We start from the raw sequence: 20030 nt of genomic DNA, 5'->3' as shown, positions 1-20030 counted from the left end.
TGTAAAGTAGTGCGATAATAGTACTGGAGAATTCTCAGAAAGCTCAAGGACATGATTGCCATCTTAAGTTTCTGCGTCCCAGTATTGAATTCAGTAGCGCATATATATATATATATATATATATATATATATATATATATATATATATATATATATATATATATATATATATATATATATATATAAATTTTTATTTGGGAAAATGTTTTCTCCTGGGTAAACTTTCTCGAGCTCCCCGTTCCCTGAATGCATTCCTTATCGGGTACACGACGAACTTGCATACTAGTAGTGATCACTCTATTATCAAATCATTGTGTTTGTTTTCTTTTGCTTTGTAAAATCGGTTGGTATCATAAAAATGGGGACATTAATTAGTGTATTAACTCAGACTTCAATGTCCATTTACGTAACGGTACTAAATAAAACTACTAAAAACTGTCTTTGTGTGCTTATATTACAGCTTTTAAAAGAACTGCAAGTGAAAGAAAGTGTTTTGCCTAATCAGTTAGCTCTAAAGTATTTTATAACACAATAAAAATAATGATAATCTGTGGTTGGGAATGTTCATTCCTTTGGCGATGTCACACACACATATCCCTCTTAGAACTTTTCAGTTTTTCAGTACTTTCTTAATGATGATTCGCTTATCAGCCCCAATAACAACTTATGAAACTCGCACATTTAACTAAATTCATTCATAATAATTCGTAATTCTAGGTCATACAAAGCAATTTAGGGTCACATGTCATACATAGGGACGGGGTGCACCCGTGGTTAGTGCCGTAGTCAAATAGAAAGAATCCAACTAGACTTCCAAACATTAGAAGTACAGTTTGTTTGACGAGGCAAAAAGTTACACAAACAAAATGTAGCACCATCTCTCAAACATCGTCCGAAATTTGGGCGACATACTATTTGTTTCGAATGGATTTCTCTTAAAATAAGTGAGTTGTGAAGCAGAATTCTTTGTTAAACACTAGAAGGGACAAAAATTGCCAATTGCAACAACTACAAATACTGTTGACGACATTTTGAGTAAAACTCTTTAAAGGAATTAGGAATGTGCATATCTTGCAGGAGAGAGAGAACCCCTTATATGTACTTAAGTGAGATTAAAATGTGCTTTATAAACAATGTTACTTTCAATATTAGATGAAAAACATTTATCTATCACTGCACCAGTCTCAGATTTCACTTCATATCAAAAGTACAGGCGTTGGAACAAAAACTATCAAACGCCACACGTAAGCTAAGTACAATTAAGAAGCCTGACAGAATATAGGGGCGGACCAAAGGCTGGGCAACCCGGGCAACTGCCCAGGGCCCCAAAACGAGTCTCAAAAATTAAGTTTTATAACGTGTTTTCTACTGACTTTTTTGGTTTATATTCGTTGTTAATTTGTTGCTAATTTTCAGTAACCGTGAAATTTAACTTTTTATTTAGTTTTTACTAAGTTTTGTTATGCTATCAATTATCATGCTTAAGGCCAAAGGTTGCAAAATTAGGAAAACGATTTGTGTAATTATCCTAGATTTTAAGGTAAGGTTTATTGAAGAAAAATATATGGACGCTTTCTCATGAAACTCCCTAAATTGACTTTGATATGGTTCCCCAAATTGACTTTGATGACTCTTACTTATTAAACTTAAGAAAGTTAGAGGATTTCTAATAGCCTACTTGATGAAACATCTTATTATGCTTTAGTCTTGGAAGAGTGTTTAGCTTTCGTACAAATTCATGAGATACGTTTTATTAATGCTATGGACTTCAAGTACTAGGATTCACATAAAAAGGGTTGTTTATATTGCTGTGTGTAAAACACGTCGACATAATATGTGAAATTTATTTATTGGTATTTCACGTTAATAAAATAGATTGTTACATAGTCGGATATGTGGTAGAATGAATCCTGATGTTATTGATATAACAAAACAATTTACAATATAACAGTAATCATGTTACCATTAGGAGTATTCAATAAATGCTGTTCGATATTGTTTTTGTTTATACATATCGGTACATAAATAATAATAATAATAATAATAATAATAATAATAATAATAATAATAATAATAATAATAATAATAATAATAATAATAATAATAATAAACACAATGTAATTGATATCATATGTATATTTTTAAGTACTACTTATATTTATATTATGTATTTGAATATTAATTTTTCTTTCAGAAAAATGGGTTTTAAACATTAAAATCGTTGTAATAAAATATATAGGCTAGGACTAAGGGGGTGCCAAAATGTCACTTTGCCTGGGTAAAAGGTTTGCCTTGGTCCGCCCCTAACAGAATGGTATGTATATGAGAGTTTTGGCCACAGTTGGTTGGGACAACATAATTTTTACAGATAAAGCTTCTTTTGGGGCATATTACTCTAAACTTGATCGACTAACCCTTAACAATAAGATAATGAGAACGACAATATATTGTTTCTCAAGAAGTATTATAAAATAGTGACATCCAAATTTGAACAGTTATAATTCTAAAATCTTTCTCATAAAGGAAGGGAAAATATTATATCTCCCAAAAAGAGTACTTTTGGCTAAAATGTATATTGGCAACATTAACATTCTCCATGGTTAATGGCAATTGTTTATCTTATCTTCTTTCTTCAAAGGACAACTTTTCCTATACATCTCAAAAACCTGGCGTAACTAATTGATCTTTCTAAGTAAATTAATATTGATTGTCACATATACGCCTTAGCAATAAAACGTCATGCTTCCTCCTAGATACATCTATGTATATCAAATATTATCGATGACTTAGATATTTATTAATGGACCGCTTATTCTACAGGATTTTGCAGAAGCAAATTTCACAGTCTATTCCCAAAACCACGCCATTACTAATTGATCTTCTAAGCAAATTAGTGTAAAGATCTGTTGGATTGTCGTAGTTACATTCTTGTAGAAAACTTCCTAGATGCAAATATACCAAGAAATCCTGGACCTAGATAAATATATACACATGGAATTTTCGCTCCATTGAACTTAAATCAGTTCTTCTATCATCCTGTAAATCCAAGTATAACAAGCAGATCTTTTCTAAGGGACGTACGGAAATTATCTTAGATTTTCATGGTTACGCACGCATCGATACACACTTGATCGGGAATACTTGATATTTATGATGTTTTCAAAGTTCACTGGTTTCGTTACCTCACTTTATCTCATGACTTCAGAACGCAATGGGGGCCGCGGTGGCTCAGTGGTAGAGCGTTCACCTCTGGTGCTTGGGGTCCCGGGTTCGATCCCAGCCCCCGCCAAGTGAACTTTGTGGTGGACAAACACCGTGTGCGTGGGTTTTCTCGGGGTTCTCCCGTTTCCTCCCACTTTCTTCATTCCACCATTTCATTCATTACTCATTATCACCGTCTCCTTTAGCCTAACCGGCATAACCGTGGGACGTAAAACGCAAAGATTTCATTTCAGAACGCAATGATTTGATTCTTATGTTAATGAGCTCGTGACACGAGCTAAATAATCGAAAGCTTACTAGTTGTCATCTAATAAACTTAATCATGCATACTACAAACCCTATAATAATTAATCGATTTTTCTATAGTAAGATAAGATCAATTCTCTTAAAACTAAACAGGGCCAGCAGAAAACTTTGTGTGTCAGGAAGCTTGTCTACAAAGTGCGAAAGAAAATGAAGTATAAGTGAGCAACGCCGCGTGTAAATACAGGTCAACCCATAACCGTATGTTTACAATTACGCGTAATAGTTTATTCACTAATAACATCCTTACAATTTGCCTATTTCTTTGTACTTACGAAGGCCGTTCGGAAAGTAACCTCCGATTGGTTAAAAAAGAAACACCAAAGTAATTTATCAGGAGAATTTATTATAATCTGAAAAATACCTTTTTGCTTTATTTTTGTACATAGTTTCCATAAACGCTCAAGGACTTATCATATTTCTGCACTAGCTTAGAAATTCTATTAGCATATATAAACTCCCATCTGTTCCTTGAATCAGCGAGCCTTGAGCCGTGTGACCGCATGTTTCAGATCCTCATCATCAGTCCGGGAAATTTGTGGAAATTCATCGGAAAGCTCCGAGATTGTGATAAGTCTATTTTCACGAATGTTTCCATCAATTTTCTGAACGAGTTCATCAATGACCGCTGATGGCCTGCCACTCCTCTCTTCGTCATAAATGTTTGTTCATCCAATTTTAAATGAACGAACCCATTCACGAGCAACTCCTTCACTCACCACACTTGACCCATACACGGCACAAAGTTACCGATGAATAGCTGCTGCCGGATGTTGTTTTGCCGTAAGAATACGTATAACAGCTCGCATCTCGCACTTGGCGGGGTTTTCTATTGCAGCACACATTTTGAGACGCTACAAAAGTAGAACTAGTGATCAGACCACCTTCACTCTACCACGGCTGGATGCAGACTGATCTACCGCGCACGTCTGTGCAAAGATAGCAGCGCTGCCCCCACTACTTCTCGCATAGTGACCAATCGGAGGTTACTTTCCAAACGCGCCTCAGAAGTTATTGTCAATACTGTTAATGATATTTTAAGATATAACTGTTTTGGTATACTGATTGCAATTTGTATTGTTACACGTATAGATTTGACTTGTTTCGTTCCAAATTTTCGAGTCTAGATATGAGATGAAAGAAGGAACTAATAGATAACATAAGCTTCAATTTGCGTATTCTGCATACTTAGGTACATCAGTTCGCATAGCGATTAATCCATGAGTTATCCAAGTCCAGGAACAAATTTATGATAGTAATTATATAAATATTGTTATTATAGGAGTAAGATGACAGCATAAAAATATAAAATTTTAAATGGAAAATTGTTTTGTATTCACTTTCAGTGGAAAAACTAAACATTATATGTAGAAAATATACCTTTCTTGACGCCTTACTAATAAAAATAGTAGAGATATCATATCAGTTCCTTTAGATATATTCACAAACTTAGTTTTAAACTTTTATAATTATTTTTTTAAGTTTTATTTTTATTGTTAAATAGAATTCTCCAGTGGATCACACTTATTATAAACAAAATCGACCATACCAAAGTGACACCACATCATACTAATGTTTGTACGTAGTTAACACTCACACACAAAATTTTCATCGTACCACTACTTAGGCTACACGCTAGAGAAGTTGATCACACCACATAACAAGAGAAAACTTATCTGTTTTTGTACAGTAAGATTGTGCAGGTTACGATGGATTGAGGGATTTTTACCCTTTGTATGTTAATATTTACAGATAAAAAGGATCTGTTGTTCATTTGTATACTACATATTACTGTACACAGGGGACAAGACAAAGTTTTCTTTTATATAATTTATACATAACTTCTCGTTGTTTGGTGAGATTATATTTACAATGTGCACATGTATTCATTCCTGTCTTCTCTTTTTTCCTTTGGTTTACTTATTTTCTCTGTCTTTTGCATATCTTCTGTAATGTACGAGGTTTGTTCCATTTGAATTTATGTATGGAGATTGTCACCTCTCCTGCTTTTTTTCTCACTTAATAATCGTTTGGTCTTGAGTCAAATTGAGTTTTCACAAAATACGTTGTTAATGTCCCTTTTCCTTTCACATACGTCGGCCCTCTACATTCACACTCATACCCACCATTCATGAGAATTTTGGCTGTGTCTTCTGTCACCTGAAATTATAAATATATACGGATTATATAGTTTTAATACATAGATTGTAAATTTCGTTTAAATTATTTCTTATATAAGAATGAAATTGATATTTTACTGATTGATACACGCTGTGAATAAGATATTGAAGCAAAGATAGAAATGGCGAAAAATGCCTTTAATAAAAAAGAATAACGTACAGTCTGGTCAAAACTTTTGTCCCAAACATGTACGAAAAATGTCAGTAGTTGGTGTATGAAAATAATCTAATATTGTTGTGAAACCCTAATGTTGGTTGAACTTATAACACCATTATTGCACTTTGTTTCTTGCAGAGTGAAGATGGAGTGTAGAAAGAAAATAGACCGTGTTGTAATTTTGGCCCTATGTAAGTGCGGATACCCTCTGACAACAATTTTTAAGTTAAGAAATTCGTTTATCGCATCACGCAGTGATATTATGAAACATCTTATGTCGAGGATAAGACTCGCACTGATAAACCTCGCTCCGTTAGGACACCAGGTAGTGAGGGCAAGAATCGCTCAAAATCTGGTCCGTAAGAAGAAACTGAGCTCTGAAAATTATCATGTCGCGATCATCAATGAGAAGGGTGATCAACGAAGACCTCGGACTGAATGACTATCACCGAAAGGCAGACCAGCGGATAAATCAGGGCTTGCTGAGAATGCGACGTGACAGATCAAAGTTGCTTCTGCAGCAGTACGCGGATAACAAGCATCTAAAAATTTCGTTCGCAAATGAGAAAATTTTCACAGTTGAAGAACACCTCAACAGACAGAATGATAGGGTTTATGCTACAACCAGTGTTGTAGCATGTAAACAAGTTCCTGAGTCCAGCGAGGTCACTACCCTGCATCAGTGATGGTTTGGCTGAGTATGTCGTAACTGAGTCCCACTGATTTCCATTTTTGCCATACAGGTGTGAAAACGGGGACCAAAGTATACGAGGAGGGCATTCTCGACAAGGTAGTGCAAACCCTTGGTACCAATGCGTTTAAAAATAAGCCTTGAGTGTTCCAACAGAACTCAGCACCAGCTCACAAGGCGAAGACGACGCAGGAATGGTTTCGTTGCAACAAAATTGCGTTCATCACTACCGTAGAATGGCCCTCGTCCAGTCCAGACTTAAATACTGTTGACTACAGTACAATATCTAGTCCTATTTGGAGGAGAAGATGTATGCTCACCTTCACATGACTGTGGATCGCTTAAAGTCTGCTATAATGAAAGCAGTGGCTGACATAGACATGAATGTGGTTCGTGCTGCCATTGATAATTGACCGCGTCGTTTACGAGTATGTGTCCAGGAACAGGGACGATATTTTGAAAACAAAAATTCTGCATCCATTGATTTATCACTTACCCTTGTATATGTTGCATTACACATTCATTTTCCTTCTTTCTTTTCATATTTTGTTTCATTTTTATGGTCTCCTAATCTTGAGACAGAACTAACATTGAAATATCGTTTAGAGATGTAAATTCTAGAACTTGTAGTTTTTGTCATAGTTAGAACTCTACACATTAAGCTCATGCACTTATTAACATTTTAAGCTTACGACTTTTGGAGTATATCAATAACATGTAAAATATTTACACAGTTTCTATTAATTAAGAAAACCAAATTATTACGATTATCCCATGCACATAGTTGAAAATTGGAGTGAGTGTATATATATGTGTGTGTACATACGCCCAACATGCTATAAAAGTACCTTATAAGATGTTCTACTATTTAACTTCACTTGTATTCGTTATACGTATCAACAACCACAACTGGCAGGTGAGTATGCAACAAAAAACAATCTGTATATTTTTAATTTTACAATGGTAACGGGCTAGAAGTGCTTAAAATCAGCACTAGCCCGAGTATATAAAAAAGAGGAAATTATCTAAACACACGTCGTTGTTGTAAGACGACCCGCTCGGGAGAGTAATGCTCCCGGAAGTACGTTTTTTTTCGCGCGCTACTCTAGCCAGCTGTTTTACGCGCTATCCTAGCCAGTTGTTATAAGCTGGTCATAAAATTTATATTATGGAGTACAAGGGGAACAAAACGAGCCCTATATCATGGAGTACAAGGGGAACAAAACGAGCCCTGCGGGGCTTCTAACCCGTTCCTACTACTACTACTACTTATCTGCACAAAATTAAGTAAATTACTTTTTTGAGTATTATTTTCATATTATTTTAATTTAAAAAGTGTTATAAAAATGTAAAAAAATGTAAAAAAAAAACTTTCCGCGGGCCGGGTTTGAACTCACGCCGAAAAAGAATTTCGTTATTAGCATAAAGCACTAACCCACTCGGCCACGAAGACAGACAACAGCTATTGTTTGATTTTGCTATTTGAATGCAATGTGGCAAGAAATGGATAACACCAACCAATGAGAACTGTGTGTTTCGTTCCTACTTCCGGGAGCATTACTCTCCTGAGCTAGTCCTGTTGTAAGATATGTAAGTACACAAATATAAAAATTAAACAGAATTAATGTCCAATAAATGTTTTAGAACGAAGGAATCTCACAAGTATTTGATTTCACGAACCAGGTAATATAAGTACCAAATAGTTATCGTTTTATTTGGCGCCTCACAAGCCAGGAATTTGTGATAAGATTGAAGCAGAAGTAAAGGTTTTCAAAACCATTTTTAAATTTATGAGATTCATTTTGTGAAAGAAAAAACGAGTGCAAATTACTAAGTAACAGAAATAGGATTTGTTACAATATGAATACATCCGAACAATTAACAACAGCTTCCGAGTCTAGGGAAGATGTCCAAATTAGTAAGCGAACTACCGTTGAAATAACGTGGGTTCCCGTCACCACGGCATGGCGCGTCCTCAGGTTGCGGATCGAGGAAAAGGCCTTTAAATATAGAGGTTAGCTGCGAATATACTGAATAAGCAGTCGCGGACAGACGACTAGAAGTGGTCCTCCAGCTTGGGGGTTTGGGTAAGGCTAGCAACTTTATCCTGTAAAAAAAGACACTTATTCAGAAACATTGACAAAGCCTCGGACAAGGACTGATGACTTGACACGACCTCAGCAAAAGAAAATGGATATGAGATTTGGAACATGGAATATTAGAAGTCTTTATAGGGCAGGCGTGTTAAAATCAGTAACGAGTGAGTTAGAGAAATACAGGATGGACCTAGTAGGAGTTCAGGAAGTTAGGTGGGAAGGAGATGGAATTGTGAATTCCGAAAATTTTACGTTGTTTTACTAGAAAGGAAATAAAAAATCACCAATTAGGAACAGGGTTTTTTCGTTCACAAACGAATAATAACAGCAATTACGCGGGTTGAATTTGTTACTGACAGACTTTCTTTTATTACTCTTAAAGGTCGGTGGTGTGATATTATTGTTTTAAATGTACATGCCCCAACAGAAGATAAGGATGACGATATAAAAGATAGTTTTTACAGAAAAGTGGAACGGATATTTGACCAACTCCCGCGATACCATATGAAAATATTATTAGGGAATTTCAATGCGAAGGTAGGATGAGAGGATATTTTCATACCGATTATAGGGAACGAAAGTTTGCATAAGAAAAGTAATGACAACGGTGTTAGACTCGCGAACTTAACAACATCCAAAAACCTTATCGTGAAGAGTACGAAATTCCTACATCATGACGTTTATAAATACACATGGACCTCTAACTAACTAACTCAATGGCCTACGGAACCCGGAGGTTCAAGGCCGCGTTCACAAAAACCCTCCACTGACTTCTATCCTTAGCCAAATGGATACAGTTTCTACTTTGTATTCCTATCTCTGCGAGATCCATCTTAATATTGTCCTCCCATCTGCGCCTAGGTCTTCCTAATGCTCGTTTTCCGATTGGTCTTCCAGTCGAGATTTTGAAAGCGTTTTTACTTTCTTCCATTCTAGCTACATGACCTGCCCACCTAAGCCTCCTCGACTTGATGGCTCTAACAATTTTTGGTAAACCGTATAAATTCCCCCGTTCCGTTGGGGAATTCTGTTCCTCGTTATGAAGTATCCGCCATTCTCCACTCCCGTTCCTCTTGGAACACTTGGACCTCACCAGACGGAAAAACACGTAATCAAATTGATCACGTTTTAGTAGATAGAAGAAGACAATCTAGCATAATTTATGTCCGGTCGTTTAGAGGGGCTGATTGTGACACTCATCACTATCTGATAGCAGCGACAATAAGAGAGAGATTATCGTTGAACAAAGGAAATATTCAATGTCTGAAAACGGAGAGATTTAATTTAAAGAAATTAGAAGAGAACCAGGTAAGAAAGGAATACCAGATTGAAGTTTCGAATAGATTTCGGCTGTAGAAGATTCGGAGTACACTAGTGTTGAGGATACTTGGATTGAAATTAGAGATAGCATTAAAATTTCAGCAAAAGAAAATTTCTGACACGCGGAAATACGTAGGCGGAAATAGCAGAAAAGAGAAAACAGAATGAAAGAACTACACAGAATTTCGTAAATATCAGGTGAGAAACTTCCAAAACTTTTGAAACAAAGAAACGCGATTTTTTGAAAGCAAAAATGAATGAACTTAAAGGTAATAGTAAAAGTAAAAACATTCGGGACATGTACAAGGGGATCAACGAATTTAAAAAAGGCTATCAACCTCGTGCTTATATATTAAAGAAATGGGACAGAACTGTTCTCACGGATACAGATAGCATCTTAAATAGATGGAAAGATTTCTTTGACGATTTGCTTAACACGTACCCAAAAACTAGTATGCGTGAAGAAAGGGAGATATACACCGCAGAACCGTATATTCCAGAACCCAACCGAATAGAAGTAGAAAACGCTATACAGAAATTAAAGAAACACAAATCTCCTGGTGTAGACGAAATTCCGGCTGAGTTAATTTTATCTGGAGGCGAAAAATTGTGGAACAAGATACACAAACTCATTCTCCTTATCTGGAACAAGGAAGAATTGCCACAAGAGTGGAAAGAATCAATCATTGTTCCAATTCACAAGACAGGCGACAAAACTGACTACAATAATTATTGAGGCATTTCTCTTGCTCCAACATCCTGTAAAATCTTTTCAAACATTCTATTAGCAAGATTGATCCCATAGCAGATGAAATTATTGGAGATTATCAGTGCGGATTTAGACGAAATCGATTAACTATCGACCAAATATTTATCATTTGCCAAATACCCGAAAAGAAGTGGGAATACAATACCCAGGGACATCAACTATTTATTGATTTTAGAAAGATTTACGACTTGGTTAGGATAGAAACATTGTACAACGTCCTTACAGAATTTGGAATATCGAAAAAGGTAATTAGATTAATTAAGGTATGTTTAAATGAATCCCAAAGTAAAGTCCGGGTAGGAAAATTTTTGTCCACTAGCGTTCACGTCCAGAATGGCCTGAAACAAGGAGATGCGTTGTCGCCATTATTATTCAACTTTGTCCTGGAATACGCTATAAGGAAAATCAAAGATAGCAATCAGGGTTTAAAGTTGAACGGTCTTCACCAGGTTATGGCGTATGCTGATGATGTAAATTTAATAGATAATAGGAGAACAATAGAAAGAAATGCAGAGGTCCTATTAAACGTTTACAGTGACTTGGGTTTAGAAGTAAATGCAGAGAAAACTAAATACATGGAAGTGCGTCGGGACCGTAATACGGCAAATTATGGATGCGTTAAAATAATACTTTTGATAAAGTTGATACTTTCAAATATGTAGGATCAATATTAACAGACGAAAATCATATTCACGAAGAAATTAAATGTCGACTAAAAGCAGGGAATTCGTGTTACTATTCAGTTCAAAATCTCTTGTCGTCGCGAATTCTGTCGAAGAATTTGAAGCTTAAAATATATATAAAACGATAATTATGTATGTTGTTCTGTATGGTTGCGAAACATGGTCGCTCACTCTGAGGGAAGAACATAGATTGAAAGTATTTGGGAACAAGATCCTGAGACGAATATCCGGACCCAAGAGAAACTGGAATGGGGAATGGCGGAAACTTCATAACGAGGAATTACATAATTTATACGGTTTACCAAATATTGTTAGGGTCATCAAGGAGGCTTAGGTGGGCAGGTCATGTAGCTAGCATGAAAGAAAGTAGAAACGCTTTTAAAGTCTTGAATGGAAGACCAATCGGAAAACGACTATTAGGAAGACCTAGGCTTAGATGGAATAACAATATTAAGATTTATCTCGCAGAAATAGGATTGGAAAGAAGAAACTGGATCCATTTGGCTAAGGATAGAAGTCAGTGGAGAGCTTTCGTGAACGCGGCATTGAACCTCCAGGTTCCATAGGCCATAGAGTTAGTTATTTACTACCGTTGAAACAATGAACATGACAGATAAGACTCTGCTTCAATCCTTTATGGAGGGGATGAGAGTCTGATTGCAAAGCATGGACAGCAAAATGCAAACTATATGTACAGAACTGGCTGATATGAAAAAGACGTTTCACGCGGACGTGACATGCGTGAAAGTTGTAGTCAAATAGTAGAATTGAGACATTAAGTGAAAAGCATAAAGAACAAGTTACAGAACAGTGCAGATATCCAAACACCTTTCGATGCATACTAATGACCCAACAGAAGATAGGCAAGCGGGAACTCTAATGTATATTGGAAATGAAAACGAATCCGATGGAATGAACATGGTCAGACGATGTGATGACAGACCTCAAATATCTATCATCGATCCGGATTTTTAAATGTTCGCTCAAGTTTTGAAAGCAGACAGGAAGGCCAAGTTAAGATAACTGAATCCAGATTCAGGCATGTAAAACTTAATGAAGTAAGTAAACTTAGTGAAGTATCGCCAAGTATGTTTTTTACAAAAGTTCGAAGAAGAGTGTGCACTAGTAGGCATAAATAAAGTAAATATTTGAAATGTTTACCACATATTTTAGAACAACCTTGTTCGGGATGGTTCAATGCAATAAAGAGTTCCTTGCACAAATATGAAGATTTCAAACGTGCTCTCTTAGGAAATTTTGAAAATGAATTTATGCTTGCCAATCTGGATGCTCAGGTTAGAAACCGTAAATTTGATCCTCGAGTAGATAAACGTATTACGGAACAGCAACAACAGATCTATGCTGCTCAATGTAATTCTTCAGGTTTAAGCCAAGATGTCTCTTTAAACTAGATTCAGCTGGATGCAGTGTGACCACTTTCGTATTACATTTAGTACCTTCTATAATATTTTAGTGTTCTAGTACTTCAGCAACAAATTTAGTAGTTTTCTTCTCCTCTTCTCTCCTCATAAATAAATTTGGGAGAGATAAAAAGAATCTCATGACAATTTGGCACTGTACGAAAATTCCACTGTTCCTGGTAATCTTTTTTCTGCCTTTTTTTTAATAGTGATATCTGCAAGACAGGAAGATGGGATATGGGTGCCATCCGGTTGCCTCCTCCAACTAATAAATGACCACAGTAAACAATATTACATATTTGGTGATCCGTAAAACAGCAGGGTATTAAGGAACTAAAACTCGATTTTCTCAATAAGCCCATTTTATGATAGTTCTTATTTTCTCCTGACATCCTCTATATTTGTCATACTTGTGTTACTTTATTAATTTTACACTGAGTTCTAATGCGACAATTAAACAGGGATTCCGCCAGGATTTATTTGTGGAGGTGCAAAGTCAAAATTGGAACGGTATAAGTGGTTTGCACAGTTTGTGTCGAATTTTGACTAAAGTTGGAGGTTCTTTCAAGAATGTGGGGGTTACTCCCCCCACCCACAGGAGAGGGGGAGCTGCCGGAAACTTTATAATAAGATATTAATGTCGTAAAATGTCATGAATAAGGTGAAACGGGAGCAGATAAAATTTTAGTACTTTTTCCCCAGATCTAGTACTTTTTTCTTGATAGGTTAGTACGAAATATTTTTGCTGAGTGGTCACATTGGCTGGATGGAATCGGGTAAAAACTATGCCAACTAAAGACGTATGTAGTAAGATTCTCAATGGAATGAATCAATACCTAATTCTGAAACAGAGTAAAAGAAAAAGATGTATAGGTCGTCAGAGAAATAGTTATTTCAATGGATTATCAAAACAGTTTTCATATTATGATTCACTTGCTGTAGGAACAACTAATTTGAAAATATATGAGAAGAATGAAAAAAAAAAAGCAATAAAGCAGAAGCTAATCGTACGTAATATGGACAAAGGAAAAAAAGGATGAAAAGTGGAAAACCTCAAATTCGTGGGTCGAACCCATTATCTCAAAGAAAATTATGCCACAAGGAAACAGGTAATATGTGAATGTCCTCAAGTAATAAACAGTCAAAGCTTTCAAAATTCAACACGACAATTACCAAAAAAAAAAAAAAAAAATCCCTAGAGGTTCTGGCACTGAACATAAAAGCGATTATAAAAATATACTGAGCAATAATCTTATCTCAAGCAGGTAGCCATTCAAGAAAATGAAGAAAATATAGGTGCTAATAAAGAAAGTACAAATTTATTGAATTCACAAACTAAACAAGGGATTCAATATCACAGAAGTAAATCTACAACGAATCAAAATGATTCACATAATCAAGAGAACTATAAGAAAAACATGAAAGATAATTCTGGAGATTCAATTCTTAAAGATCAAGCCAATACAATAAATAAATAAATAATAAATAAATAAATAAAGTTGAAGCATCGAGCAATGCATGTTCAAATGTAAAACTTCCATTGTTATCATATATAGTTTACGCGCTGAAATCGACCTCCCAAAAGTAGATGCACTTAAGAATGAAACTGGAAACAGACACATTATGAAACCAGTAATTGACAAAGAAAAGAATCACGAAATCAAAAAAAGGGAAACAAACAAAACGATGACTATTTGCTACTTATATTACCTGGTTCGTGAAATCAAATACTTGGGAGATTCGTTCGTTGTAAAACATTTACTGGGCATTAATTCTGTTTAATTTTTATATTTGTGTACAGTTCGGTCAAAAACAATCCGCACCCACATGTTTTCTTGAAAAGCTTTGTTCATGGCTTTAATGAGAGGCTATAGACTCTTATTATGTAATATATATCTTCATGTTATTTTTACAATACAGTTTACATTAGTTAACATAAAAAAATAATAGTGTTTCAATATTTTGTGTGTCGTCCGTTAGCTTTTTTTAAAGAGCCTGAACTCATTTTCGACAATAATGTAACAAGTTTCTCACATATTCTGGGTTCGATTTCATGGTACCAAACATGAACATCTTCCCCCATTAATTCTGTCCTGTTACTACAACAATATTTGCTCAATTTGGAAGACATAATAGCCCTTCAAATTTTCGATGGTGTTCATATCAGGCTGGCCACCATATGCTCTGACTACCCAACTCTGATGCACATTGTTGGACAATCCTAGATCGGTGCCACAATGCATTGTCATCTTGAAAATTGAATGGTCCAAGGTTTAAACCACTGAAATGGTCCCTAGCTGTACTGAAAAGCTAATTCTTTAGTATCTTAAAGTATGATAAACCATCGATTGGTCCTTTGCAATCTTTAATTCTTTCTAAACCTTTGGAACACATTTATTTCTTCCCAAAGTATTACATTTTTACTGAATTCTTTTGTCTCCGTGATGCATTTTTGCTTTAACTTTTCTCTTGGCTCCACCACAGTTTTACACCACTATCATTACCGAAAACGTTGAATTTATTCTCATCTGAGAAAATTACCGCTTGCCAATCATCAACTCTCTACTTTCCAAACATATCCAGGAATATTTTCTGCTCCTCATGTGTTTCTGTGTCAAACGGCGCTTCCTTACAGGCGGTCTCTTTCTAATTTTCATGTCCGACAGACGTCTTAACACTGTTTGGTGTGAAATATTCTCAGCTAAGTCCTTCTTTATCTCCGCAGCAACCTGTCTTGCACATACTTTCTCTCTTTGCAATCCTTTTGATTGCCCTGCACAATCATTTGCCTTATCTTTATGTCTACACCGATACCCTAGACTTATTATTCCAGTTTCTGTTTGACGTTTTTAAACATTACCCACTGTTTTGTGGTGAATGTCTAACCTTCTTGCGATTTCCCTATTCGATATTTCTTGCGACTGCAATCCCAAAATCATACTTTGCTTTCTTGGAAAGTTGTTCCTTTCTTTTCCGTGATGAATGATAGAAACTAAAAATATATGTAAAAATCACTGAATGTAACGGGGATTAATACAAACACCGCTTTATATTTGCACAACCCAGCCTTGTATTCGCATAACCCAGCTTTGTAATTTAGAACACAGAACCAACAGTCTTCAAACTTGTCAATATGCACTCTTTTCCCACTATTCTGCTTCCTAGAAAACAGGTGACTGAAAAATGGTGAGGACAGAACAATAGCGTCAGCTAGAGCAAGCATTTTTGAACTTCAATCATATTCCTGCCATCTAGTACCCACATAGTACAACAAATTGCATGTCTTTGACCTCAATACGCTTCAGTTTCCTATTTAATGAATATTTCCGAGCATCGAAAAAATTATAGATTAAATACATTTTTCCCTTAAATAAACACGCTCTTAAAAAAGCTAACGGACGACACACAAAATATTGAAACACTGTTAATTTTTAAGTTAAATAATGTAAACTGTATTGTAAAACAATAACATCAAGATTTGTTACATAATATGAGTATGGTAAATGGTCTCTCATTAAAATAATGAAAAAAGCTTTTTCCAGAAAACATCGGTGAGGATATATATATATATATATATATATATATATATATATATATATATACAGTGGCGTATTTACGATTTTGTTTCGGGAGGGGCTTTGCTAACTTTCGGGGGGGGCTTTGCCTGAAAATGTGAAAATTCTGCAAGATATTTCATATACTTTACTATAGTAAGTAAGATTTCGAGGGGGCTTAAGCCCGGAAGCCCCCCCCTAAATACGCCACTGTATATATATATATATATATATATATATATATATATATATATATATTGGACCGAACTGTATTTACCAAGGATGTTATAAAATAGAGGATCTGCCCATATGTATCTTCATCCTATTAAATCAATGAAGCCAAGAAACAACCGAGCATCGGCACCTCTGATTGGCTACTCTTGTTTCCGTCATCGTCTGATTGGCTACTTTCCTTCCGCCATGATTGTTGGCTCAAAACATTGCGATCTTATTGGGCGGAGTGGGCAGAGTAGGGGTGGCGAAACTGTGACGTATGGCTTCAAGATTTTGTTATAAGAGCAGATCCTCTATTTTATAACATCCTTGGTATTTACAGATCTTACAACAACGGCGTGTGTTTCTATAATAATTTCCTCTTTCTTTTTTACTCGGGCTAGTGCTGATTTTAAGCACTTCTAGCCCGTTACCGTTGTAATTTATAAATTAAAAAATCCTTTCCTTAGTCATCTTAATCTTCAGTAGTTTTGTAAATGTCTGTTTTCTGATAGTTTCATCAAGTAAAAAAACAAATAAATAAAGAGAGAGAGAGAGAGAGAGAGAGAGAGAGAAGGAAAGAGATACGGAAATTATGGCCCAAAATTTCCTTAAATATGCTAATATTTGAACCTTTAAACAACATGCAACATTTATTAGTATTGCTCTTTGGAAATGTTACAAAATTGCTTCCAACAAAATGTGCCTTCGCTTACATATACCTATATAATTAATAAAATAGACACATATTGTTGAAAGAAATTCAAAATCTGTTTATTACTTTATTGATGTCACTAGTTAAATTGCTGCAAAAAGTTGCATCGAATAAACTAACATGAAAAATGTCGAGAAACAACAGCAAGGTAAATGTCTGAAAACCGTTTATACGTAGGATTCCCAACTATGAGTTGACCGAGTGATGATATCAGAGGATAGACCGGGAAAATTTTTCCTTCGGAGCTACGAAATCTCCCCCCATTCCCGGGGCCTAAATTCATATCGTTATCAATGCGGATTCCCATTATTTATATGTAGTACAACTTGTCTCCTTCAGTATGTTGAAATTTTCCCTTGGGGAAAATCTTCGGAAATCAACACTGGGTTGAACAATTCCGAGACAAATATTTCATGAAAAATCTTTGCTTTCTCTGGGGATGACTTGAGCATACCTATCACCAGACAGACTTGTATATATATATAAGTTGTTTATATATTACAATATATGTTATAAAACTGGAAATTACATAATTATTGTTATTGCTATTGGTATCTATTTATAACTCCCAGACGTGTGATTTCCGTTTTTACAGCATACGAGACCTATCTGAAAAGTACAGCACATGGTTCGGGTTTGCTCCACTTTGCGTCGTGGAAGAGGGTTCCATGATATCTTTCACCTGGTGGCATTACTGTCATCTGCGTCTGCTGTTGTAGAGGAGTGGTTATGCTGGGTGCTTCTGTGTGGTTTCGGCGTGGGTCTAAAGTGATGAAGATGTGGGTGTACGGATAGAATCCGAAAAGGAAGTCGGAATGGACTCAGTGGATATATCTGGCCTCGTCAAGGCCTGACAAACCTCGCAAAGACCCAGAAATTTTGGCCAGGTCCTTAGTAAAATCAAAGCAATGTTGATTGCGTTCTGAGATTTCCGTGACAATATTCATCATGAGTAGTAGAGCAAGGACTTACAGGAACATAGGACTGCTTTTTTAGATAGCTACCGTTGTCTGCGTGACGTACTTTGTCCGAATTGACCAGATCTGTGGAACTCAAAGCCCGGAAGACCGCAAATGGATAATGATTCCATTCATACACCTCATGTGATTGCTTGTTTCGACACAGCACAACATTTCAATGGTTCGTCAAGCCTCCTACTTTCCGGGTATAACCTCATGAGACTTTTGGCTGTTCCCAAAACTGTAAAGGTATTAGAAATAAATTCTTTTTCGCCCCCGATAGTAATTAAGAGCAACGCGACGGTTGGTTTCGAAGCACCTCCAGATTAGAAGTTCCAAGCCTGTTTCGAGCAATGGAAAGACTGCTGATCTCGGTGTGTGGAAGCAGGAGATATAACTAGTTTGAAGAGGATTGGGACAATGAAAACACCAGCTGAGTGTATTGGTTTCTCGGGATCATGGTCGGATACTTTTCAAACAGGCCTTGTATAACTGCATGAGATACATTCTTTTATGAAAAATTAAATTTCGCAAAAGTATCATATCTTTTCTTTGCACTGAAATACTTTTATTTACGGTATATTCCACTAAAACTGTTCAGAATTGTAGTTACTGGAATTTTCAGTGCAAAGAAAAGAAATGCCTTGAACATGCACAGCAAAGACATGAACACCAATTGCTTTTCTCACTTACAATCGCTGCTGCTGGGAAGTTCACTCATCGTCACCTCAACTGAATTTTTAAATCAGTATTTTTACTGACACTTGCTATTGAGATAGTTGCAAACTAGCATTTTTTTTAAATTTATTTTTTGTAACCAAGGTATACGTATTCATTATACAACAAACTGAAGGTTGAATTTCAGGATTTTTACAAAGCATGCCGTTGGTTACTAATCTGAAGTAAAGAATATGTTTTACAAAGTATGTCGTTGGTTACCAATCTGAAGTAAAATGTTTGTGTTTCAGAAAGTATGTTGTTGATTATAAATCTGAAGCAAAATGTTTGTGTTTTAGAAAGAATGTAGTTGGTTACCAATTTGAAGTTTTAAAAAAATGGTTTACGAAATATGTCGTTTGTTAGCAATTTAAATGTAAAAAAATATGTTTTACAAAGTACGTCGTTGGTTACCAATCTGAGGTAAAAAGATTTATGTTTTAAAAAATATGTCGTTTGTTTACCAATCTAAAGTAGCAGACAGTTTTTGTGCTGATAGAATATACTTATTTCTTGATTTATTTGTTATATTTAAAGAATATAATGTTAGGCAGCAGACTGTATTTATTATTGTTTATTTCTCCTAACAGTGACACACATCGCACATAATCCGAACAGTGAGGTATATAGTCTTGCTCAAAGGAATCTTGACCACCGACCTCGCTTTAGAAGAAGGTATTCCAGCAACGGTACGTGGGAAGATCTAATACAATACTTTGACTCTAAGTAAAGATTTGAATTGACCAAAGAAAATCCACATTTGTTTGATTTCATTAAAACTCTGTGGGTAAGAGTACAGAAAATCCACATTTGTTTGATTTCATTCCAACTGTAGGTAAGAGTGCAGCAAATCTACATTTTGTTTTATTTGATTCCAACTGTGGGTAAGAGTTAAAAAAAATTCACAATTGTTTAATTTGATTCCAACTGTTGGGGTAAGAGTACAGAAAATTCACATTTGTTTGATTAGAACTTTGCTTTTCAAGAAGAGCTTTTTTTTTTTTTTTTTTTTTTTTTTTTTTTTTTTTTA

At 35.5% G+C, this 20030-nt stretch overlaps 1 protein-coding gene across 1 annotated transcript in view; it reads right to left on the bottom strand.

Moving 5' to 3' along the window:
• Nucleotides 1-2208: 2208 nt before the first annotated feature.
• The window catches only part of Ac76E (adenylate cyclase type 2 Ac76E), a gene marked incomplete in the record, with an annotated part of 460518 nt that continues 442696 nt past the window's right edge, over nucleotides 2209-20030 (bottom strand). Inside the window, 1 exon segment of the mRNA XM_081745497.1 lies at nucleotides 2209-5685. Within this exon segment, the coding sequence (XP_081601623.1) occupies nucleotides 5545-5685 (141 nt within the window).

Source organism: Thermobia domestica, chromosome 18 (assembly GCF_964235325.1).
Source record: "Thermobia domestica chromosome 18, izTheDome1.hap1.1, whole genome shotgun sequence".
In the NCBI taxonomy this organism is placed as follows: domain Eukaryota; kingdom Metazoa; phylum Arthropoda; class Insecta; order Zygentoma; family Lepismatidae; genus Thermobia; species Thermobia domestica.
This window is presented reverse-complemented; position numbering and strand designations above follow the sequence as displayed.